At 47.7% G+C, this 25,127-nt stretch overlaps 1 protein-coding gene across 1 annotated transcript in view; it reads left to right on the forward strand.

Annotated features, from left to right (window-relative positions):
* LOC120834739 (protein kinase C-binding protein NELL1-like) overlaps window positions 1-25,127 on the forward strand; it is a 143,771-nt gene that overhangs the window by 37,940 nt on the left and 80,704 nt on the right. Inside the window, exons 5-10 of the mRNA XM_040202963.2 lie at window positions 10,975-11,071; window positions 16,608-16,680; window positions 17,207-17,289; window positions 22,079-22,213; window positions 23,586-23,688; window positions 24,871-24,944. Of these exons, the coding sequence (XP_040058897.2) occupies window positions 10,975-11,071; window positions 16,608-16,680; window positions 17,207-17,289; window positions 22,079-22,213; window positions 23,586-23,688; window positions 24,871-24,944 (565 nt within the window). The remainder of the gene's footprint in view (window positions 1-10,974; window positions 11,072-16,607; window positions 16,681-17,206; window positions 17,290-22,078; window positions 22,214-23,585; window positions 23,689-24,870; window positions 24,945-25,127) is intronic.

Raw genomic sequence — 25,127 nt, forward strand, 5'->3', positions numbered from 1 at the left:
GTGCTGCTTTTCACTCGGCCATCCGGGCTGTGCTGCATGTGTGTTCTTGGGATGTGCTCCTGAAGGTCAACCTTCAGGCAGGGTTGGGTTGAAAGTAAAGCCGGTTTCTTATCGTTGAACTCCTTTCCTCGTGGTCGACGAAAATGGGCCGGAGACAAAGGCAAACCCCCCCCCCCCCCTCTCGAGCCCCCACGCATCCGCCCCTTATTCCCCCTTTCTGTTCTCTGCCTGCCGGGCCTCTCTTCCCCCCCAGAGGACCACCAGGAATATGTTTTTCACTGAGACCTCAAATCTGCAGCCCCGCGAGCACCCGCGGTACTAAAATAGCCCCCGTCAGAGCCTCGGCATAGCAGTGGGTATTGAATAGATGTATTTTGTCCTGGGGGGGTAATGCTGGAGGAAAGGTTACAGGGTCATTACAATAAAAACCTCTTCGTGCTTTTTAAATGTGCTCAGCAAGCTGTGAAATGCGCTAATTAGAACCTGCGCGAAGTGCCCGTGGCCACTGTCCATAAAACATACACGCAATGAAAAGGGTTCCTCCTCTGGGGACAATGTAAATGTGTAAAATGTTACTCGCTTCCTCCTTAGCTTTCAGCCGCTAAGCGGATCGAATATCCGGGTTGTCATGGCGACGACGGCATCCAGTCGCCGGGCTCATCCTCGGGTCATGCTTTTAGACGGATTAGTCCACAGTCCACATTACCTGTGACAGAAATACCCAGCAGGGATGATGCATTCATACACACAAAGCGCATTATGCGCGGTTACCGAGCGACAGAAGGCGTGCAGGGGGAATTATTAAAATAGATCCGTTTGGTGTCACCGAGGTACGTCGTCTCTAACAAGCTAACGGTTTACCGCTAAAACGGTAATTGGTTACAATCACTGAAAGTGAGCGCAATTCAAATTCTTCACGCGCGTCGGACGTTCTCTCCAGTACGCGACAGGGTTTTCTCAACCAATCTGATGGGCGATTTGACGCTGACTGATGGAGGCCAGCGGAGACGCGATTCCTCCGTAATGGAGGAGCAGATGCTCGGACAGCATGAGGACGCGGTAATAAAGAGGCGTTTACGTGGCCTGCGATCACCAGATGTCTGATCTACATTATTCATCTCCTTTGGCCCATAATCATCCAGGGATATCAAATGCATTTTTTCTGCATTAATTCTTTTGCGGCTGAAAGAGGGACACTTATTGGTTTCTTTAGGAATGAACTGCCACAAGCCACCCTTTCTTTATTCTTGTTTTTCTCCTGAGCCTCAGCTCATTGCCACTTCCAACACATTGTTACAAATCACATTGCTGCCGTCTGTCTTTCAGCTGTGGCACAAATCGCTTGAATTAAAAACCTCTTTTACACATTTCACCTCTCCCCGTCGCCTCTTTCATCATTTCTCCTTCTCTCTCACGGTGGTTGCGTTGAATAACGTCACAATTAAGTCCAAAACTGCAGACTATTAGTGTTGAGTGCCGTTTATAAAATGTTGTAACATGGACACAAACGGGGAATAACATTTTTAACATCTGTGTAAAGATATTATTCCAGATTTCATGTGACCTTTTGCCTTTCTTGGTTTGCTTTTAGCAGCTCAGATTATGGATGGATGACTGAACAATAAGGGAAAACATCCACACACAATAATTAACTGAGAGAAGACGACATAAGTGAGGAAAACAACTACAGAGAGACACAAAATAATCACAAAGAGACACCGCACAACAAGCACAACGAGGTCAAAGGCGCGTGCCCTGGAGCACCGCTATGTTATCATGTTTATTCAATTTCACAATCCCTGTTTCTGACTTGGATTGTGTTTTTTCTTTTTCATCCATGCTGCACTTCATGCGTATTGTTTTCTCCATTGTGCTCATTCTACTGTTCCGCAGTGCTGTTAATGTGGCTGTCAGGTAGCGGACTGATGACTCGATGAGCCTTGCACTCGTCTGAAATACATTAGCCCCTTTACTGCCCCCTTTAAGGCCCCTGCATTATGAAGATCAACATTATGTATTCTAAATGATGTGGTGCGGCTGAGGAGAGCGGACCCGTTTCACAGTCCAGACGTGGGCTGTGAAACACGCCTGTTTAATAACACACTTGGCTAATGAAGGAGGGGAGCCATCGGGAGGCCTCCGCCTCAAAGATCTCCTAATGATTCGGCTCCTACTGCTTTTGTGTCCAGCAGCCATAAAACGACATCCTGCTTCGCTCATTAATGAGGCCAGCGAGGTGGAGGGAACATTCCTTTTTCCTTTCTCTTCACCTGCTCGTCAGCCTGGTCGAAACGATCATGAAGACGAGAACAGGGCTGTTACACTTGAGCGGAACACTGGAGTAACGACGAAGTAGCAGTTGGCGCTAAACGTATCGCACGCGTCTTTTGTGGACGCATGACGCACCTTCGTGTCTCATACCGGAGCATAACACCAACTGCTCCATTTTTCAGCGCTGGCGCACATAACGGATAGCCCTGCCACGGACCAGCTGTGGAATAAGAGCGCCCGTGTCCCCTCTGGTGTATTTCATTTAGATGTGGCGGTACGCGTGGGCGGGTCGGAGTCATAGTTGAGCCGCGCTGGAAGGAATAGAAACGTTCGACCAACCTGAGCAATTCAGGTGCAGCGTTTTTAATTTCCTGCGAAGGTTTCCGGGCCGGCGTTGTTCAGCAGAGCAGCCAGCACCCATTATTTCATTACCCGATCATTTGAGCCCCCATCTAAGAGCAGTGCGCCGCACACGCATTCGGGTTAATAATGCCACATTATGCTTCGTGTTACCTCGGCAACCTTTTAGCTCGTCCTTGGCGAGCGTTTTGGCCCGAGCAGCCAGCAGTGGTCGTCTCCGAACCGAAAGGGCCCTTTTTGTCACATCCGCACTATGAAAGCACAGAGAAAATGCTATGCGGCCCGCGGGGGTCCCCTTATCGATGGGGCAGCTCGCGCGGAATGAACCGCGCTCAGACCGATATCGGTGGCTGCAGTTCAGCTGCAGCAGCTCATTCAGGTCCCTTCGTGTAATTAGTCTTCCTGCCTCAGCCAGCCTAATGAAGGGACATTTTAAATGTCAATGAAAGTGGTGGGAGCCTTTCTTACCCCAATTTATCTTCTGTAATGTGCTCCAGATGCGAGTTAATCAGCACACACACACACACTGACCATCTGACTGTTGCTGCCGTGTCACTGATTCAACTGTTGATTCCCATTATTTTCCGTCAGGTTGCCCTTTCACCGGACATTGATTTAAAGGGAGAACTGGTAATTACTATTTGAATGAATCTGGTGGCTGTGCGGCCTACGTGAACAGTGCGTTCTGATCTAGTTTTGTCCTTTCGGCGCTGTTGATGGCAAGAACGAGAGGAGAGATGGGGAGACGGATCGTGGGATGGAACTCTGGGACTAGATGGAGTGTCTGGACGGGCTGATTATGAACCACGAATTCACTTCAATTGACCCTCAATTTGCTGGAAATTGGCCAATTCCATGTGCAGCCCATCGATTGGTGCGCCTCTATGAATCGGCACTAAACACAGCCAGTGCTTGGAAGTCCTGCACAAAGGTACAATACCCTTGGCTGGAGGATGACGGCGGTTTCAAACTGGGCACGGCGGTGCAATGATGTCGCCCGCCGTTTTGTCGATTTGTCTTTCGCCGCGTTCCTGCTCTGCCTTTAGCGAGTTGTGGCGGTCATAATCAGGGAGAGGACCTCCTTTCGCCCGCCGTGAGACCCTGCGTGAGCCTCCGTCCTTCAGCCGCTCGAGTGTTTGACTCTCTTTTAAGGGGCAGATTTCAGGCTGACAGCCTTGTTGGGGTCTGCTGTTCACTGCTGCCTTGTTTTTAGTTGTGATCGAGTGCGTCGTTACCGGAAGCCGCCCCGCGTTCAGCTCAACGGGGTCCAACCCCCGCGGGGGCCGGTAGACGCCCCGGCCCCCGCGGGCAGTGAGGAGGAGGAGGAGGAGAGGGGGGGAGACGCAGGGGGGAGCACACACATGCAATCGCAAGCTTATACTAGACCCCATTTTTTCTGCAGCTACTGTATTCGTGTCTTATGAGGTGAAGTTGTTACAAATATCTGAGGCAGGAGAGGAAGGAGGTTACCGTTCTTTTGGGAATCGGGTGAATGCTCATCTGCGTACCGCAGGTAGAACCGGTCCTGTCCCCTTCCCCAAGCTGGGGGTAAAGGAATTTGGGTCATTTTATCCATTAAACATGATACATCTGCCATCTTATTAGGATGTGCTCTAGTTTCAGGCAATAGTTTCCTCGGCTTTTTCCGTGGAGGTGCTCTAGTTATTCTCCATTAGTTTGACTTTTGGGTTGTTGTTTTGCATCCCGCATTGCCACAGTGTTTAGAACGTACATGTTTTCAGATTCAATACTGCCCACATGCCGTCCAGAAGGGGTTTCATTTCGACTGAGAGAAGACAAAGACCAGATTAAACAACCACTCGGAGTATCGACTTCAATCTCGCAGCATAATGCCCCCTCGCTGAGGGTTTGCAGAGCGCCGGTTTGAGGGGAGCTGGAACGGTTCCGTTCCTTCGTAGCATGAGACAGACTGACAGATGCCCTTTTGCAAGTAGATGCCGCAGCGCTGCGGTGACAGCTGTCTGAAGACACAGCAGTGCTGCCACTGAAGTCGGGAGAAGAGGAGGCTGAGGAAGAACCCCGGCACAGCACTATCCTCTCGCACAACCAAATATATCCTCCTGGTGGTTGAGTTATATCATTTTATATGTGGTTATCCATATAGTTGCCAAAAATAATTAAGCCAATAAGCGACAATTGGTCAATAAGTGACGGACCGACTAATTGTCTCTCCGTCTCTGCCGCAGCTTGAAAATAAATTTCGTAGCCTCGGCATTAATGTAGATCCAATGTAATCTCGAGGTAAAGCTTCGTTCATATTTTTGCCCATGCCTGTTGCATCAGCCTATTTTGCAATAACAAGCCCTAATGATGTCCTCGAGCTTGAAGTACATCCAACTGGAAATTTTAGTCTTTGGATAAACCTCCCCAAACGTCTTAATTCAGACAAAAACCAGCATGTTAAATATAGGCTTCATTGTTATTTTTCGATTCAACGTATCGGTTATGCCGCCTTCGGATGACCGCAAGGACTTAATGAAGGTTTTCTCACAGTTTTAAACCGCTGTGAGCAACATATAGCATCACCATGTAAAGGTAAAGGCAGGCGGCTTTATTGTCGTCTGTATTAAACCTACATTTCTCATGCAGATTAAATGCCCCATTCGAATGAATATTTAATCTCAAAGCTCCTCTAAAGGTTCGGGGGTGGGGAAAATAAAAAAAAGACAGAGCACACTGTGTTTGTCACTTAAAAAACAATGCATTAAAAGAAATGTCTTTCTTATTCTGCCCCGTTTCTCAGAGCTCATGAACCGGTTCTCATTTTCACATGCAGACCTTTGCTTCAGTTTTGAGGAGAACCATGAAACTCCGGTCGCAGTGAACCGGTTGTTGGAGTTGTGAATTTGAACAAAAACCCTTCATGTTTATGTGCATGCAGAACGGCTTATTTAGGAATCACACGCCATTTGTAATCAGGTCCTGTGATAAGAGGGATGTCATGTTGTGCTTTATGACAAAAGGGAGAAATAATTATAGAAATGCAAATTTCACCTTAAATCCAATTAACAATTATCAAAAGCGCCATGCATGAAATGTAGTCCTGTGAATCCATTTTCTTCGAGGCTTCCTTTGCTACATGAACATCTTGATCTTTTACTGTACTCAGTAGTTCACTCACTCACTGGGACTCTCTGAGGCCACTGTGATGTGATCTGATGACTATATACTGCAGAGAGGTCTCGGCTAAGCACGTGATTTTGCACCCTTGTCCCCCGGATCTCTGACAATCTGTTCTGTAACACTACATGTGAAGGTGTAGATGGAGCTTTTTCTTTTCCGGTCAAATTTGAACGGTCTCGCAGCATGGTTACGAATTTCTCTTGACTTGGATTCATCCACTATAACTGTAGCTGCATGTGGGCAGGCACATATTTATAGCAGCGTAGCAAAAGCAAACACAGTTTGCTGCAATTATGAAAGTGCTGACCAGTAGCTCGCTCTGTGCAGAGGAAGAAGATTCGCATTTAAATGAGCTGGAATTAATAATATCCAATCTCAGGAAACGGGCTGTAGCTGAGAATCGGACCAATTATTATGACCACATAATTATTAGTAAAGCAAAATCTGTATTCACAAAGTAAAGGTTGTCTCATGTTCATTATTATGCATTTTGTTAACGCTTTATTCACCCTTGTTGCGCTTTGTGTGCTTTGGATTGTTTGCTCCAGCTAACCGGTTGAGTCTGAAGACCACCGGAGACATTTTCTGTTGGCACCTACTGATCAGCACCACGGACAGCAGCCGAATCTGGAGGACGGTTCAAATGACACCAATGGATTAGTAGACTTTTGTTTAACATGATATTATGGATTCAGTTCAAAGTGGATATCGTACAAAGGTCCATTTCTAACAACCCATCAGTGTTAACCTTCAGACCACTAACATGCGTCTTGGAGCACGCGTGAGCACCGAGACTCATCGTGGGTTCTTTGTCATCCGAGAACATTCTGAATCACGCTTTCTTCCAATCATTTTATCTTCAGACTGCGCACGACGTGCCGCCCTCAAAAAGACTGCCAGCCCGACACACAAGCAGACCGAGACATCAGAAAAGAGAATAGATAAACAAATGAAGAAAGAGAAAAAGCAAGAGGTATTCAGCACAAACATACACCATCATCCTCCTTCACCGTGACCCTTCTCAACGCTTCAAATACCGCAGCTTTACCCGAAACGTTGACGCTCCGCCTACCGTCTCACACACACAAGGAGCCCCGACCAAGCCGCTGTTTTCTACGCCCCGTTGGTCACGTAGTGCTTTCACTGTCAAACACCAACACCATGTTACTCTACATTAGCACCTTTCACAATAAAAGCCCCAAACATTCAGCGCTAAACTACAACACAGTCGCATAGCAAATAGGTTTTTAATCAGAGTTAAATGGATTCTCGACTAAAAACACTAACAAATTGTAGCACTTAAATTTTACTTGTAATGGCTTTTGTCTGTAGCAAGTTGTAAACCGGCATATTTAATGAAATTGCACTTTCTTGTTCTTTTGAGTTTGTATCCTTTATGAAATGCACTTTTGGATAAAAGCGTCAGCTAAACGACACGTAATGTAATTTGTCATACGGGTACATGAAATCCAGCGTTCTGATTGGTTGAGAGTGAGTCACGGGGGGGGGGGGGGGGGGGTGAACAGTACCTGTTCCCATTGACCCGATCGTTTCATATCACTGCGCACTCAAAGTAACACGTTAGATTTTTGCGCGACCGTTAGTTGACATTTCAGTTTTTAGCTCGGTGGCGAAAAAGACCGAAAACACCACAAATGATCGGTTTGGGGCGATGCGAGCTTTCGCAAACGGACAATTCAGGTGGCCGTCATGAATGAATGAGATGGTGCGCGATCTGGCAAGGAGACCCAATGCTGTTTACAAGCACATACGGGGACTATTTTCCTCTCAACTACCGAAATGCGATACACAACGTTTGCTGGCTAATGCTAATTTGTGCTGAGAGGCAGTTATTTACTTACTATTCATAATTCCGCTGGTAACCGTATTATAAAAGCAGTAAGGTACTTGAGGCAGTACTTCATCATTAATAATAACAGTTCGGGGGTGCTGTTAGGCTCGACGCGCAGCGGAGTAAAGGACATGTCTCACGCTCAACTAGTGGAAAATTGTGGCCGACAGATATTGGCAGAGCAAATAATAGAGGCTGTGATTGAGACTATTCTCCTGAAGGGTGTCCGTGAAGGCTGCCAAAGAGCTAAATATTGTGTCTCACTTTCCAAGACCAAAGCTGTCGGTTTTCAAACGTCCTGACTCGTAATCTTTAAGTTAGACGGACGCGGCTTTTGGGGCATTAGTGGCTTTCTTCACCGTTCATTAAGTCGTTTTAATATATTTTCTCTTCTCACCGGCTTACAGCCGGCAGAGCTAAAACCCCGACAGCCCACGATTCAATGTCGTTTGTTCAATCCAGTCAGTAAATCAGAGGAAATGATGTCGTCTGGCAGCTTATTGAAGTGGACTGTCAACAAAAATATGTCTTGTGTTGTCAGACGCGGAACGTCTCAACTATGAGGCGCTTTTCACCACTCCATCCCTCCCGTAATGAAGCCGTTTCCACATCTCAAGGTTCCCTTTTTTGCTTCAGCCTCCATTCTCACGAATGATGGCCGAGTCGCTCCACACCTGCCTGCGTCGCTCTTCTGTATCGCTCGCGCGCACCTACGCGCCTGTGAAGGCGAAGGGGAGCAGTGTAAAAGTGGAGCAGTGCTATTTTACTGGCTACGGATGAAGTAATGAGCCTGGTTAATGTGCCGCTGCTGTACCTCGTATTCCCCGCAAGACCCTCCGTGTCCAACAGGCTTTTATTGATGTTCCTCCCACTGTGCAGGAGATGGCTGCCAAGGGATTTGGCAAAGCCGAGTGCCACTGTTAATCCCACTTTAAAGTTATAATTCTTAAGATTTTGGTCCCGGTCGACTTGGTAACACCTCTGTTAGACCGCAGATGTAGTTTAATATGACAGGTGCTGGAAATCTGGGGGCGGCCAACACGTGTCAAGCAGCTACTTTGTCTGTTTTACATATGTTCTGTTAATTAAGACATCAGATAATAATTGAGCCATCGTTTCAAGCCACACACTTGGAGCCTGGCGAAAATATATCCTACATGGCATGGTCATTTATTTAAAAAAAATCAGATTATCGTACAATAATGGACATTTTTGGGGATGCATGTTTTTATTTTTTGGTCACAAATGTATTTATCCTTTTAAAAGGTTCCGTTACTCCGTGTAATGTTCGAATGCATAAATAAAAAAGGCTTTTCCTGTTGTTGTTTTTTGAGGCGCTAATCTGGGCGACAAATGCATTGCGTTTGCTGTGGAGGCTTCCAAAATAAGAGCATTAATGTGAACAAGCAGCGGTATGTTACAGCTCCAACACTGCAGTGGGAGAGCGAAAAGTTAACGGTCCAGCTGATTAAACGAGATAAAACTGCACCCGGTGACGCTGAATGAGACGGCTTGTATTTTCCTCCCTCAGACCCAGGCAGGCAATTTCTGAAAATTGAATGGCTGCGCTCTGTGTTGTAAAGCGTAGCTATTACTCGAATTGAATCGTGCACCTTGGCAATAGAGGAGCTCCGTTAATCATTCCGTACAATATGTTGACCGGTGAATGTCTCTTCATAATTAGCGGTGGACGACTGCAAATGTGTCCGCGAGCGCGCCCGCTGCTCTAATTGGCATTGTTGCTCCCGATGTTCCCCGCGTGAAACTCCCACAGGTCCCAAAGTAGTCGTCACTGCTGCTGAGCTGCTGACAAGTGGGGAAAGGTGAGGGAGGCAAAGACAGCAAGGTGGGGGAGGTGGGGGGAGGGGGGAGACAAAATAGAGTATAATCACATGACCTCTGCATAGTCTACCGCAGTGACAGCGAGCACCGCGGGTGGGGAGTCAGACAGCCACAGCGGGAACAGCGTTGCTGCACTGCAGCACGGAGCGTACACATGTCGACATCTTGAAAAGGGAAATGCTCCTATTTAGATCATGCAAATTACAGCAATAAAAGAACATTGTTTTTAGAAACCCATGCGGCTAAATGACAGATCTATAGTTAGTTATGAGTGGCTGAGGCGTTGTTGTTTATTTCTTCTCGGATGACAAACGCTGCTTTTTTTTTTTTGTAACTGATTCATGGCTTTTTTATTTATAGTATTTAAAGATGGAAGCTCATTTGATCCTGATTGTATCTCATGTCTCCAACTGCTATTTGTGAAAATGAGAGTACAAATAATGAATAAAGCTGCATGACATAGTCTTTGACAACTCCCAGCAGCCCGTGCATATGCCATTGACGTCCTAGGCTTGACATGTACATACGATCTGTGTGGGCTTATTTCTAAACCACGCAGGTTCCTCCAGCGATGTCCCAGGTGTGGCTTCGCTGTGACCTTTGACCCGCAGTCGGAAGCCTGGGCAGGAGAAGAGCTGAGGTGTAACTCTTGAGCACACATGCAGCCACAGGGGCTGTAAAGGTCTCCCGATGGAGTCCATTTTCCTGCCAACCGTCCAATGTAAAGCAGCCATTATAGTCATAATTGAATAAATGTCTCTCCTCCACTTTGCGCTTGGCAGGTAGTTTGTTTGAGCTGCACAACGTTTAATGGCGGAGGGGGGGGCTGGTGATTAGTGCCGTTAGTAGTGAAATCACATGTTTAGGAGAATCACAGCGTGGAGCTGTGAGTAGGTAAGTAAATGGACATGAAGGGGATTGGTACAGTCATATATCAAGACCAGTCACCTCCCCCCGCTGCTTGACCTTTCTGTCCTCTCCGTCTCAGAAACGACCCCCACCGCTGAAAAGCAGCACGTTTTTTATTTCGGGCCACCTGAGAAATCTGCTCGCTCCTCCGGCAGCTCTAATGCAGAGAGACGCAGGACGCCGTCTCCGCCTTCTCCCACTAATGTGCCTCGCGCAGGCCCACCGGAGCTCGGCCGCACCGTCGAGCCCCCCCCCTCACTGGAAAGACCAAGTGGTCCCAAATAACGGCGAGGATGTTCGCCGAAGCCCCGTTTGTGTCCCTCTGGAGTCGGGCCCGCTAATCCAGCTTACATCCCCGCGCTGGAGGGCCGCGGGGCGAGTCCGCCTGTCGCGCTCCAGGAGAGCGGCCGCTGCTTCCCGCGGAAGGGAGGGGGCGGGGGGGGGGGGGGGGGGCGCTCGATGGAGCACACATGTTGGACTTCCTACTCAGCCACGTTGGATCAGTGCCACCGCTGGGCCGAGACACAAAGAGAGCCGCGCTCATGGCCGCGCCGTTGTCGTAACCCAGCGCTCCTTTTCTGATTTGTCGTTGGCAGGATTTACGAGCGGGTTATCGACCCCCCCCAGATGGAGCTCACCCCGGGCAGCGGAGTGTGGCTGGGCCAGCACAGCCACAAGCACGGGCTGTTCAAGGTAAGACTGAGACACGCACACATGCACGCACTGAGGGGGGGGCGCACTGAGGGGGGGGGCCTACGAGGGCCCTCGTAGGAGCCACAATAAGCCCAGTGAATGCTTGGAGGCGCTTATTCCCCCGAGCTCGCTCCCAAGTTTGTCGGTTTTTAATCACCGCTCATTCTCTCAGGCTCCTGCGCTGCCGGCTCCCAGCAGCGAGGGGAGGTGGCAGCGAGACATTTACACGGCCCCTGATGCCTCCGCCTCTCCCGCTCCGCCACCGCGCAATCAGTGGGACTCTCTTTGTCTAACGTCTAGGCAATATTTATTAGCCAGCGGCCCCCCCTGCGGTGTACATCATTTATCCTCCCCACGCGTCGCAGTATCGTTTTACCTCGGCTCACTCTCCCTTTTCACGAGTTGCCCGCTGACAGGCGCAGTTGTAAAACATTGAGTCAAGGACCTGTTGTTGCATTTTATCTGAGGGGCCACATTGAAATAAACAAACCTGCTGTCTGTCTTTTTTATTTATGATATAGAGAATATAGATATAGAGATATAGAGAATATCATAAATAATAAAAAAAAAAGATAGACACTAGCTTTGTTTCAATTTGTGCCCACTTTGCAAAATTCTGCAATAATTTACGTGGAAAGATAAACAGATGATAAACATTATCAACCGGGTGTGAAGAAGCAACATTTCTGACATTATGCCAATGTATCGTTTTCTTGTTTCTTATTTAATCCGAGTTGTAAAAAACATTCACGTTGAAACACACATATATATATATATATATATATATATATATATATATATCAATTACTTACATACATACTTTGTCTGCTGACTGACAATGTAGATGTTATGGTGCCCGTGGTTAATTAGCAGGGGGGGGGGACGCCTACAACCACCTTGAATAAATAACACCTTTTATCTCGTGTGCTCAATCCGCACGCAAACGGAAATGTAAAAATAACGAGTCGTGGCTTAACAACTCGAGTTGTGTGCGCTACAGTCTTATTGTGCAGTGCTCTGAGGAACACACACGCACACACACACACACACACACACACACACACACACACACACAAAGAGAAAACCGATACGGACGGATACAAAACCTCTTCCTATGAGTCTTCCTCACCTGCTCCCGTCCACCTGCTGGAGGCGATAAGTAAAGACTACACCCGAGAAGGGTGGAGGACACGTTGGATAATGAGATAAAAGAATAAAGAGGCGAAAGAAGTACCACTGCAGATGGAGATGGGAGGCGCAGCTGTAATCCATCCCATTCAGGACTCTACAATGAGCTAACCAGATCCTTCGCAGGGGCTCGAGACGCCGCCTCGTCCCGGGAGCCTCTCCAACCTAAGGAGCCGGCGTAATAAACGATCTGCATCTTGAATCCATTGTGCCCGAGGATTGCTGACTCCTCGGGGGCGAGCCGGTGCTTTTGTGGAGGGCTGGGCGTTTTCCTGCACCGCGGGACGGTGATGAATCCGCTGCGGACAACGAAGAAAAGCTCCGACGCGTTTACGTCAGGCGGCGTGACGAAGGAAGAGCCCAACGCGGCTCGGATCTCTCGCTCAATCGGCCCCCCTTTTCTCTCGGCGGACGACTCCTTTGTTTCCCTGATTGTTTGAATCAGTTTTCATTTATTTTCACTTCAGAGGGGAGCGTCATCCACAGCGCAATCTCCTGCAAACCTCCATCAGTAGCGATCCACTGCAGTGGGGATAATAACCTCATTGCTAAAAGTACTATCTGCATATTAAGGAATTCATTTCAAAGGATGTCTTAAGAGCTACACTTTAAAAAGCTGTATGTTTTTCCATTGATTCTGTGAGACGCCTTTTTATAGCGGTACTCAAGTATGATTATATACATTTACCCCTGAATGTAGTGCAGACAGGCAATGGGGGGCTGTTGTATAGATGTTTGAATTATTTAGTTTCGATAAATGTATATTTGCTGTTTGAATCTGTATTTATTAAATAAGTACGACTAAATTCTTCTTTTACTTCAGCGCAACGTTGGCCATCATTAGCTTGTTGATTGTAAAGTTTTGTTGTGTTCAAAAATGAAGAAACGCCGGACGGACAGAGGTCATCGCTGATCAAAAGGTTAAATCAAATGTATTTAATAAAAGAGATGGCGTTGTGGTAAAAAGAACATCTCAGCTGAGGAGCCGCTGGTCTCGGCCACCAACAGGCCCCAGGTCAGTCCTTTGACCCCCCATAGTGCCCGTCTGTAGCCTCCACCAGTGAACTCCAGAACAATGGTTCCCACAGGTATTTATAACAATGCTTAAAGGTGTGAAAGTCAGTGTCCACACCTCTGGGAGTCTTCTGGGGAGTTCAATGTAACTCGGATTTCGAATGATCCATAATCAATATCAGTTTTTGTGCAAGTATTACATGCATGCATTCCAGTTGATTACATTACATTAAATACAATCATAACTGTACATTGGTATTATTCTATTACAGTTGCAGAATTACAGTGGTTTTACCATATTGTCATTACTTTATTAATTACAGTTTCAGAATCATAGCTGTATTCTGGTTGGACACAATATGCATTTTTATTAATTTTATGAACCTGATTGTCAATTTGTTTCTAATATCCTACAGTTTCTATCCTTGTTATGTTAGGAAGTATTGTGTCAATTTGATACCCAGTACCTCAGATTTCTACCCACTCTACTTTGTACATTTGTGTATTTGGACACAGAAGAAACGTGTTGGGTAAGAACTGACTTGGGCTTTTGTAGAAGTCCGATGTTTGCCTGGAATCAGCGCCGGAGAAAACGAAAATATGCTAAATAAAGGCCACTAAAATATTCTCCTGCATCCTCTGCATAGAACTCATAGACTGAAATCACAGAGACAAAAACAAAGGGAGAAAAGTTTTCATACGCCGCTTGGCAATTGAAACTCTGTTTTAATGTGAACTCTGTCAGAAACCAGAATGAATAAAGAACGTACCCAAAAGGTTCAGCTTCATCCGACTTGGAAAAAAGAACCACAAGCGCAACTGCTCATAATGTGCATTATCAGTCATGACATGTTGAATTTGTTTTCTGTTTTGCTGCAGCTGTGCGACTAACCAATAGCAGCTGTTACTTCACAGTGAAACGCTTTTGAAAGCAGAGTAAAAATCTTTGATCTCAGTTTGAGGTGCATTTAAGCCAAATAAAGTCTACGTGTTGACTTTTTTCGTCACTATATTGTGACAATTCCTCACCAACCAAGTTCAAAGTTCAAAGTATGTTGCACACTGCACAGAATGGTTGTGGATTGCATGGTAATGGCTGGTCTCCCTCAAATGGAGCAGAGAGTCCATGTTTGATCCTGGTCATCGCAGTGAGGCTTGTTGCCGCTGGTTTTTGCTCCCGGCAGACGGAGCTGGAGGTGAAGTCCTCCGATCCGGCTGCACCATGTTGCCCATGATCAAATTGGGAGAATGGACAAAGCCTTATCCTAGATTATTATGACGAGCGAGCAGACGAGCCGAGGGAAGAGCATTTTATATCGGTGAGGGAACCCGTGAACGTTTGGGGACACAAAGGAACGAAAGAGGCATTAACCGCCCGTGCAAACACAAATTCACAGTGAGGAGCCTGTTTGGATGGATTCACCCCCTTGTCCCACCTCAAATCATAACCGAACCGTAAGGCTAATATGTACATTTTAATGTATTTCCATCTTTTTAACGTTAAAATTTGTTTTGCATTAAGTCATATTAGTCACTTCATAACAAACATTATACAAGATATCCATGAGACAAAGGTCATTCTTTTCAAGACGTACCAATACTTTTAGCTCTTGTTTGGTCTCTTCCAACTCCTTAGAAAGAAGCTCTAGCTCTGGTTTTGTCCCTCTGCCGTCCTCAGGCAGTGAGGACACACTGGATTCATTCTAATCAATGAACCAACCAATAAAACCCCAAGCTGAGGTAAAACGGGCCTTAATCGTCTCGTCTCTGTGGCGTCACCACTTCCAGGGACTACTTTTGTCTTAATTGCGGTCCTTCTTCTCATTGTCTGCTGTAAAAATATTGATTAGTTCAGTTGTAAAGCTGAATGCACTTTATTCTTGTTCATCTCAAAGTACAAAGAGACAAAGCAGTAGAACACGTGTCGCTGTTCTGACTGTACGTGACTCGACATTTATTCCTGAAAAGTGCCGTTCAAACATGTCTGCCGTGGGCCTGGGCGGAGGCAGGAAACAGGTGTGTGTGTGTGTGTGTTGGAGAGATTGCATGTCTTCAGATTGAAATGACCTACTGATCACTGACAGGCAGGTGTGGGTTGATGTGTGTGGACCACTGGGACACACGTCTGTGATCCACACCCTCATTTTCATTCTGAGTGACACTGGCAATCTCTTCTTCACCAACCAGTGCTCACACAACCCGTGTGTGTGTGTGTGTGTGTGTGTGTGTGTTCTCAATCTGTGCTCCAAGCCTATTCTCTTCATGGTCCCCCCCCCCCCTCCCTTTGCCTCCCCATGCCTCTGTTTGAAATGGAGGCAGGTGTTGCTTGCATCCAGACCAGCCAGATACACTGTAAATGGGTTCTGTGTCTGCAGAGGAGTTGGGGAACTGTGCTTTTGGTGGTGAATTCTAATGTCGTCCCAGCAGGAGCCACTTTGAAGGACCGGTGAAGTGATCTGGCCCTTGTGTGTGAGCGCCCCCCGTGCTTTTTATTCCCCCATAGACAGGATGCCATTTTTATTTTTTTTTCTGAGATTGTTGTCTGTGGTCACGATGAAGGCCTCTATTTAGCAGCGCTGCAGCAGGGAGGCTGTCACTCACGGTGATTGATGAAGGAGGCAACTCGCTCCTTTTTTAAAGGCCAGTCTCTGTGCTACGCACATTTTCTCCAGCGTCATTTGTTTTCCATTTTCAACTTCTGCAGATTTGGTTCTTTTTTTGAAGCATTTAATTGTTAAATGCGTTTATTAGTTATTGAGAAAATAACATCTCAGAATGCTTTAATGTTTTTCTAAAATGAAGCACATGGTACAAGATCCTAACTGGCGAAGCTTGTGTTCACTGTATCCTGACTGTATTACAAGTAATGCGCCCCAAAAAAACAACCAATCAGAGCCAAAGAGACGCAGCTGTCAATCACGGCTTGCTGTGCTTTGCGCATTCCAATCAGACAAATGATTCTTTTTAGTACTTTATTATTTCCCCCAGAAACACACTTCACTGTGCTGTAGAATTAAAGCGTTTGCGACCTGTTGTGTGCCGTTTAAATTACAATATGCCTTTGAAAACATTTGAAGTGGGGAAAAATAGTAAAATATTCTTGGATAATTTTCGATCAGCGCCCCGTGTGACATCTTGATGAGCAGTGATTGTCCGCTCCGCTCTAAATGGTAGTTTCCCTTGCAGGTGTTGTAGAATTTTCTAGATGGAACCCTGAAAGGAGGCAGAGGAACCACAACACATAATGACAGTCTGAGCTAATATGACTTATTATTTTTTTTTTTTAAAGCAAACCCCGTGGTAACCCTTCCCGTCCCGCTCTCTGTCGTTGCAGGGCGTCATCCAAGATGTGAAGTTGATTTTTGCGCCGAACGGCTACATTACACAGTGTCCCAACCTGAACCGCAGTGAGTACCATGATTACACGGCGGTGCACGCTGTTCGCTCTGAGAGCACGAGGAACAATACAACGCCTCCCTTTTCTGTGTGCTGCTATTAAAATGGACTACAAAGGGCTACGTGTCAGCTGGTGGTGACCTCCGCCCCCCCCCTTCGTTTTATCATCTTCCTCTATTCTAGCCATCTTTATTTCGCTGTCGATTCAGTGAGGCCTCCCGTCCCGCTGCCTCGTTTCTCCATCTGTTTACCGTCAAACAGATTGAGGACCCCTCCGTCTCACCGTCGCCGTGACCAATCAATAAGGCCGGTAATCACAGCGTGTCCCTTTTTGTTATTGATGCTAACGCCAGACACAAGCCTGAGACAAAGGGTTCAACACATTTGTGAGGGTTCCCTTTTGTTTGCTGCTGGTTGACGTGAGCTATTATACTATAGAGGCTCATATTGTTTGTTTATCTACTATCTAAATGCCTCCCTCTTGCTCTTCCTCCTCTTTTCATCCCTGTTTTGGTGCTTTTGCTTTCCTCCGTCGAGCCTGTCCGACCTGCAGCGATTTCCTCAGCCTGGTGCAAGGCATCATGGACCTGCAGGAGCTCCTGGCCAAGATGACCCTGAAGGTGAGACCGAGGAATTGACCTCCCACCACAGGCACCCCGGACGTTTGGCTCATAGTCAATGTGGTTGCAATGGAAGAACTGTATGGATCGTCACATATCCGAAAAAATGGACTCTTTCCGGGTCACTCCAGAGAGCAGCGGGGAGAAAAGATTTGTACAGAATTAAAATAGGTCGAAGAAATAACAGATCTAGTCAAAGATGGGTAGAAAAGTATTTGTAATAGCGCCACCATCTGGCCAGCTGACTTCCATAGGGAGTCCAGAGCCATAAACCCGACAAGAAAGAAAGGTTTAAAGATCTGCGTCCTGATGATTTTACGCGAGATGCTGCAGATAAAACTTTTAGGAACCATGTCAGTGTTAAATTAAAGAAAGTTAAATGAAAAGATCCACTTTTAACTTTCCAAATTGTAGCTGACAAGCAAATATATAAATGAAAGAAAACGTCCTTCTTCACCAGGACGGAATCCTTTAATTGAATTGATCTTCATTGTAGTGCATTGTTCTTTTTCCTTAATACCTCATTTCATTTCAACAAAAGGGTGCCTAAAAAAAGATTCTTGTTATTGTTGGAAAACAAGCAAAATGAAGCCCTTAACCAGTCTTTAAAAATATGATTATGCTGTCTGTTGTGATTGTGAGCGTGGAATGAAGTGGTTTAAAGGAAGCATGGGAAAAGAGAAAAATATTGACGTGCACGTGAGAGGGAATCAACAAACAATTACAGGGTCCCAGAAGTCTTCATATTATCTTTTCTCATGGTTTTGTTGGTGCAATCCCTCGGGATTAGAGTGAGGAAACTGTTCCCACTCGTATCGTAACAGTCGAGATAAATGAATCATCGCTCCTTGAGATTGACAACTGGGAAACAACCGCCGAGGGTTCGCTCTGCCTCACGCGGTGATGTGTACCTGCCTTCACGTCTCCAGTTACCTTTTTGCAGGCAAACCAGTGACCTAAAAGCATATTTAATACTTTTTGCAGCGGCCATCGAGTTGCCTGCGCCGTCTATAGTTAAGCCCCCCTCGAGCGCGACTCGATGAAGCAAATTAAAAGTTGCTTACGTTATTGGTACAAAACCGAAATGATCTTGAACGTGCGCTCGGAGCATTGGAGGCCGTCGCAAGCAAGTTAAAGCTGCTACGTTGTGCAACAGGGCGAAATAACAAGAGTTTGTTCTCCTGAAGCTTTTCTCCTCATTACGCCGCCACCGATCAGCAGCAGTTTGCTCGGTTGCAATTGTTTAGCAGAAAAGGCCTCGAGTGTTTTGCTGTTTGGAGGGAAGTTGGGAGATTCCTGTGCTTTCATGCCAACTGAAGTAGGAAAGGAAAGAGGGATTAAGGGAAGGAAGGGAAATGACGACACGTTTTATGAGCTCGTCTTGCGTTGCTCGACGTACAAACCGTACTTGAGTTTGAAGGTCATTCCCTCTGTGGGGTTTCAGTGTGAACGATGGCGAGATGATCCACACAATGTAGCTTCGCAACCGCATTTTGGCGTATTGTGCAAGTTCTGTTCTTTTTTTTTTATCTGTCTCTATTGTATTTTGAAGTTTTTACTTAATTGCCCGTTCTATTAATCCCACTTGCATTAAGCTGCTCGTATGTATCGACTACTAGTGGCGCTGCACTTCTGTTTGCCTTTCTATTAGTGTGAATATTATTGGTTCATCTGTAGTCTGCTTTAATACACGGCTCATCTCGTTCCCGTGATTACGCGTCGATGCCGTTCAACACTTGATCACCGTCTACGGCATGAAGACATTTTATTTATTGAGATCCGCCCAAATGAAAGGTCAGCCATTCAAAATGTCTTCATCACTGTCATGTGAAGCGAATCAGCATCTGCTCCACAACGCCCAGGAAAAAAATGCACGGCTCTCCCCAGTCTGCCCCCCACCACCCCGTCTCCCCCTTCCCCCCCCCCCTTACCCGGTGCTCCAAAGTGGAAAGGTGTCAGGAAATGGCAACCGCACGGACACAACAGGAGGCTAACAGGTGGTGTGCTTTGGGGCGGCGGAGCCACGGGGGACGTAACATCTGCATAAGTGCGTGTGTGTGATTGACTGTGTGCATGAGTGACTGCTCTCCGGCGGGAGCCGGCGGAGCAAGGACACCTTGGCGGGCGAGCCGTGGAATAACTTTGGGTTTAAATAAGGGTGAAATGAAGAACATTACCCCGCCGCTGTGCCCACGCGTCCTCCTGCACGTGAACACACCTCAAAACTATCGCCACCCGACCTCGTTTCGTCCTCCCCGCTGCGGCCCGTATGAGCAGTCATCTTTCGGCGGGAGAGATTTGAGTTATTCAGCGCGCCGGTGGGGGGGGAAAGCTCGGTCCGGAGTGTCTCACCTCAAGGCGAGGCGACAAGAACATTCGCACAGCACGGGGGAACCGCACGTGTGGATCGTCTTTAAAGGGTCGGAACACCCAAGTTACAGAACACATCTCACTTACGTTTCTGTCGCTTAAATGATGTCAATATTATGGGTCAACTAAGTGCCATCATGTCCGTCATCTTCATGAACTGTGGATTTATACAAGCACCTTATTCATGCTCGAAGGCCCCGACACGGTGAAGTCCCATATCATGTTCCAGGCTCCCTGTTTATTCTTAGGCTATAAGCCATTTGCTTAGAATAGCTAGTTGAATTTACTAATGCATGCTTGGTAAAGATTGTCCTCCATTGTTGCTGCTCTGGATTCCCTCGTGTGAGAGCCATGAAAGCAGCTTTTCAGCCCATCCGGTAATAACAGAGAATCAGGGTCCGTGTGTGTGTGTGCTGGTTAAATGTTTGTTGTTGCAGAAGAGCTGGTTTTATTTCCCGGCATGTTGAACCCAAAGCATCTCGGTGCAGTTTGCACTCTGCATGCAAGAGGCCCAGTTCTGTGTTGAACCACTGAAGTTTGAACTATCCTTTAACAGAATTAGCAAAGCTACTGAAATAGAGTTGTTTGTTGCATTTAGGGTATGAACTGTATGAATCATAATGTGAATCAAACTCTTGTGGAAGGGTTAAGAACAAAAAGGAAAAGAACAAAAAACACTTTTAGTTTTGCTCTGAAACAACCAGAGCGTCTCCTGGGACCTGCAGACCTGGAGACAATCGGGTCTGCAGCCTCACTGCTAGATGCCTCCAAATCCTGCCCGCCGTCCCTCCACAGCACATGTGCATGGCTGCAGCACCCTGCCTCAGAGATGTCATCAACAAGAGCCATCGCTGAAGTGTTGCAGCATCTACTACTATGAACTAACTACAAAGTCGAGCCCGCGGCGTAGATTTTCATCCCCAGAGTGCCGTTAACCCCACGTGTCAAGTTAAAGGTGCAGGTTCAAAAACCACGCACGCGCTTACCGCCCCGCGCATGTAAAGCCGGATTGATCTGCAGTTTTTGAGCTTTTAGATGAGTGTCAGCGTGCTTTTGTTTCATTGTCCTGAATGGAAACCTCGCGTGACAAATCCTCCAGACGTGCATGCAAGCGAAACGCATTAAAAAGGTGAGTCCTTCATCTTTTCCCTTTTGCTGTTGTTCTCGCGTGTCTCTGGCACATAGATGCCTATTAGCCTCCGACGGCTCCGTGTGATACTGCCGCGCCATTTGATGCTGGCGTTGCACAGGAGCCGTATTCCTCCGCGGTGCCTCCAGGCAGCCTCTCAGCCTTTGGAAGTGCATTTCAAACATTTTGTTTTGGGGGGGAGGAGGGGGGGGGGGGTTTGACAGGACACGTCTCTACCGCTCACAGCGCGCACGGATCTCCAGAAAGCAGCCGGCGCTCTTCCACATGAAGTTGAAAGCCTAAGTGACATCCAGCAATTTCCTTTTTTTATTTTTTTATTTTTGGTCTGTTGTGAGAAGCCTCTATCATTCGAGCCCTCTCCTCCTGACTCCTCCGTGGCCCCGGCAGGTCCCCGAAGGAGCAGCGTGGGCGGAGGAAGCGTGGAGGAGCGTTCTCCAGTGTCTCGAGTGGACCTGCGATTTCTGACTTGACCCGCGCGGCTCGGATCAATTGGACCTTTTGAATTCCCCCGACCTTCTTAGCTTACATGTGAACTGTTCTTGTTGTCGTCACCAGACAGCTGCTACTCAAAGCCCACAAAGGGATTTCATGGATGTAGTGGCGGGTCTGCCCATTAAAACAGGAGCTGTGTTCGGCACTGCTGATCATATTTTATATATTTATAATACATGTATGTGGTTACACTGAGTGTACCTTTGCATGCTGGATTGTTCAAATATCAGGTTATCATCAATTCATCTCCTTTGATCAATCAACGTGAAGTTATCCAGCACCAGATTGAGCTAAACATTCGCAGCGACGGGGCGAGTGTCCCCATCCAGGTCCTTCTCTTAGACATCACTAGAGGAAGGACTTGACGCACCGGATGGAATAGAAACAGAATTTCTAGCAAACATGGTGGTTAAATCCTGGTTAAAGTTGCGCGGCGTCCGCGGGCCTCGCGGCCTGTGACGCTTTAGTCTGTCAAAGACGCGTCACCTCGGCCCAAGTGACAACCGCGCCGAGTGTTGGCACGTGAAATAAGGAATAAGAAGGGGAGGGCGGATCAGCGTGTGAATAAAAGAGGAGTGAGGATGGCGGCTGTCACTTCTCAGTAGATTATAGCCCGAGGTCTGCAGCGTGAGCCGAATGACGATCACTTATTATTCTGTGCCCTTTTAATGAGCACCTCCCAGCGGAGGCCCTCAGTGAGAACCGACCCGGGTAGAAGGGGCGGGGGGGACTTGTGATTTGGTTTCTGTGACTTCCCGATTCCGTCCTCGTCTTCAGTTGAACTACGCGGAGTCTCGGCTGACCCAGTTGGAGGGCTGTCACTGCGAGAGGACCTGCAGCGCCAACAGCCTGGTGTACCGGGACAAGGAGCTGTGGGTGGAGCCGGAGAACTGCAGGAACTGTGCGTGCACGGTGAGTGTCACCTTCATGCGCGCGATCAAAGAGCGAGCCGCCCGCTTCTGAACTATCTGGCGCTTTCCATACGAGAGCAATCTCCATCGTAGGTCGGGTCAAGATGATTCGTTCAACCGAATGTTGGAGGCTAGACAAAGAAAGCAACAGGAAGGAGGAAGAAGGGATTTCTCGCTGAATGGAATCATGTGTGATACATGTTATTTGGAATTCTTACCTTTTACTATTAACAGTGGAAAGACAACAGGAAATCAGGCAAAATCAATAACTCAATAGTTCAGGCTTAAGAACCCTGGATTTTTCTTTTCCTGGAAGAAGCCACATTTATTTTTATTTAACACAGGATGGCTCAAATACAAGGCTAATAACAAAGATACGATGAAGGGAAATGCAGGCTGTCCTATGAAACCAAAACACCCAGTCAGCATCACACGTTGTTGGTGCATCACAGCAGGATCTTGTTTGCCTCAGAAAGGTCCCTCAAACTCTTCTTCCCGCCGCTCTCGGCGCTTGCTGAACTTCGTCTTCCCGTCCGACCTCCCTCGCTGGCAGTCCCAGCATCGTGTCTCCCTGCCTTCTGCCCGCCCACTAACAAGCGCCCCCCTCTAACCCCCTCCGCAACACACACACACACACACACACACAAACGGCCTAATAAGCCTCCTTGCCTGCACTCATACATACTGCGGGAGCCAGACTTTGAAATGTGTCGAATCAGGCCGTCCCCCCGGCTCGGGGGGGAATTAGACTTGCTGCATCGTTGCCCGTCAAGCACAGGGTGGAGTTTAGTCGGCCCGATTTCCTCCCGTGGACATGCCATTAACTGATAACCGCCGCGTCCCTCGGGGGGAACCGTTTTTGATGACTCACCAAATGAGGAGGCGCTCGCAGAGAGAGACAGAGAGAGAGAGATATCAGTCCTTCAGGGCCGGAATAAGTACCTGCTATCAGCAGAACGCCCACATCCAACGCCCGCATCCAACGCTCGCCATCCAGCGCTCGACGACCAACCTGTCAACTGAATCTTTACACATTACAATCTTTTTTTTTTTTTTTCAATTCAAAACAATCGCATTCTTGAATGTGGGCTTCTGAACGGTTCAGCTTTTGAACAGGGGTTATTTTGCATGCCTCTTGTTCCTAAAACCTCCCACATTCGGGGGTTGAGCTGTAATGTAACTGGTGTTGATTAGCGCGCGCACACACACCTATCGCACCTCATGTGTTACATATGTTAACTTTTGCCAGGCAGAGCGTGTTTTCATGTCTCAGTGAAAAGAGCCGCGTGCCAGGTGTTGATTCTTTTCTTGCAGTCCTGCAGGCAGAAGCCAACGTTGACGGTGAGCGTTGGATTTGTGTGTCTCCGTTACAGAACGGCGTGGTGGAGTGTCGCAGGATCTTCTGTCCGCCGGCGAACTGCTCGGAGGACTGGCTGCCCGTGCACGTCGACGGCACCTGCTGCAAGAAATGCCGCCGTGAGTAGCGACGGCGCTCGGATGGAGGAGGAGAAGGCGGAGGCGGGAGAAACGCTCACGCCCATTTTCTACCTAATCTAAAACCTGCTCCTCTTTTGCTGTGTTATTCTCTAACAGCATTTTGGTTTCACCCCGATGCATGTCAATGGAGACGCTTTCATAACGTCTGACACTTAACACGTCAATCAGCCTGTCATTTGCACAAAAAAAAACTTTTAGTTGGCGTAAATAATCGCTCCAGTTTGCCCCAAAACCATCACGGCGCTCAGTTGTCACTTCCTTGCTGTTCTTTGATAGTAAGACGAAATAATATTTGAACACCCACAAACGTTTGAGGACAGGGGTTATTGCATATTAAAATAAAGACAGGTTGTTTGCATAGAACTGAACTGGCCCTGCGTGGATGCTCAGCTTCACACCATTTAAAAGGTACCACTGCAACCAGAGCCACAGCAGATGCAAACAAAGGGAGAGGGGCTGCTGCTGCCGGTGGCTGCCGCTCCGCTGCCACAATAAAACCAAAATAAACCATCTGCAGGAGCCGAGATCACAAGTTGGTTTTCGTGGAAGCTGAAATGGAAGCTCTATTTCTAGTAGGAAGCACACGGGGGGGGTGGGGGGGGGGGGGTCTGGCAGCGGCTCACAGACCCAAAGAGAACAGCGTGTCTCTCGCTCTCTCGCTCTTTCCATACTGCAAAAACACTGAATCCCTCAAGGATAGTTCATCTTTTGAATAATTCCACCCCTCCTCCCTCCCTCCCTCCCTCCCTCCCTCTCGCTCCCTCTTCCTCCCTCGTGAACATCAGAGCTTTGGCACAAACGGGCGGGCGGGCGGCGGTCCGGAGCGGCGGCGGCGGCTGGGCGCCGTGCGGGGGGGGGGGGGCGGCCCTGCACCCTGAGGTGGGGGAAAGCGGGACTTCCCAGCGCCCGCTTTGTTTCCCATTGCTGCTTCACCGGCGCAGAGACGTGCAGAGGGCTCTCCTCTGTTGTATTCGTAATGCGCTGTTTCATCTCCCCTCCGCTCATGCACACAAGCCACGGACAACTTTTGTCTCTGACAGAATCAACGACGCAGAGCTTCAGGCGTGCAGCGGATTGTTGTCTCAGTAGTTCTTATCTTTGTGGTGTATCGTAGTCACTTAAGGCAGTAATGTTCTTTTTTTTTTTTTTCCCCCCTTGCAGCGAAATGCTCCTACAGGGGGCAGACCTTTTCTGAAGGCCAGCGCTTTTTATCCCGGAGCTGCAGGGAATGCAAGGTAAGGTGTAAACATCCAAGGCCACACTTCTGGCACCAGTATTGTGTCTGCAATCAAACACAGCACGCAGCACTTCCCTTTCATGGTAAAAGTGCAGTGATTATTAGCGGCAGACCGCTCTGTGTGTTATTCAATTAGCCAGCGGGCCCGAAATTAGTTTTTCCTCCGTCCCCCAATCTGCTC

The sequence above is a fragment of the Gasterosteus aculeatus genome, chromosome 12 (genome assembly GCF_964276395.1).
Source record: "Gasterosteus aculeatus chromosome 12, fGasAcu3.hap1.1, whole genome shotgun sequence".
Taxonomy (NCBI): domain Eukaryota; kingdom Metazoa; phylum Chordata; class Actinopteri; order Perciformes; family Gasterosteidae; genus Gasterosteus; species Gasterosteus aculeatus.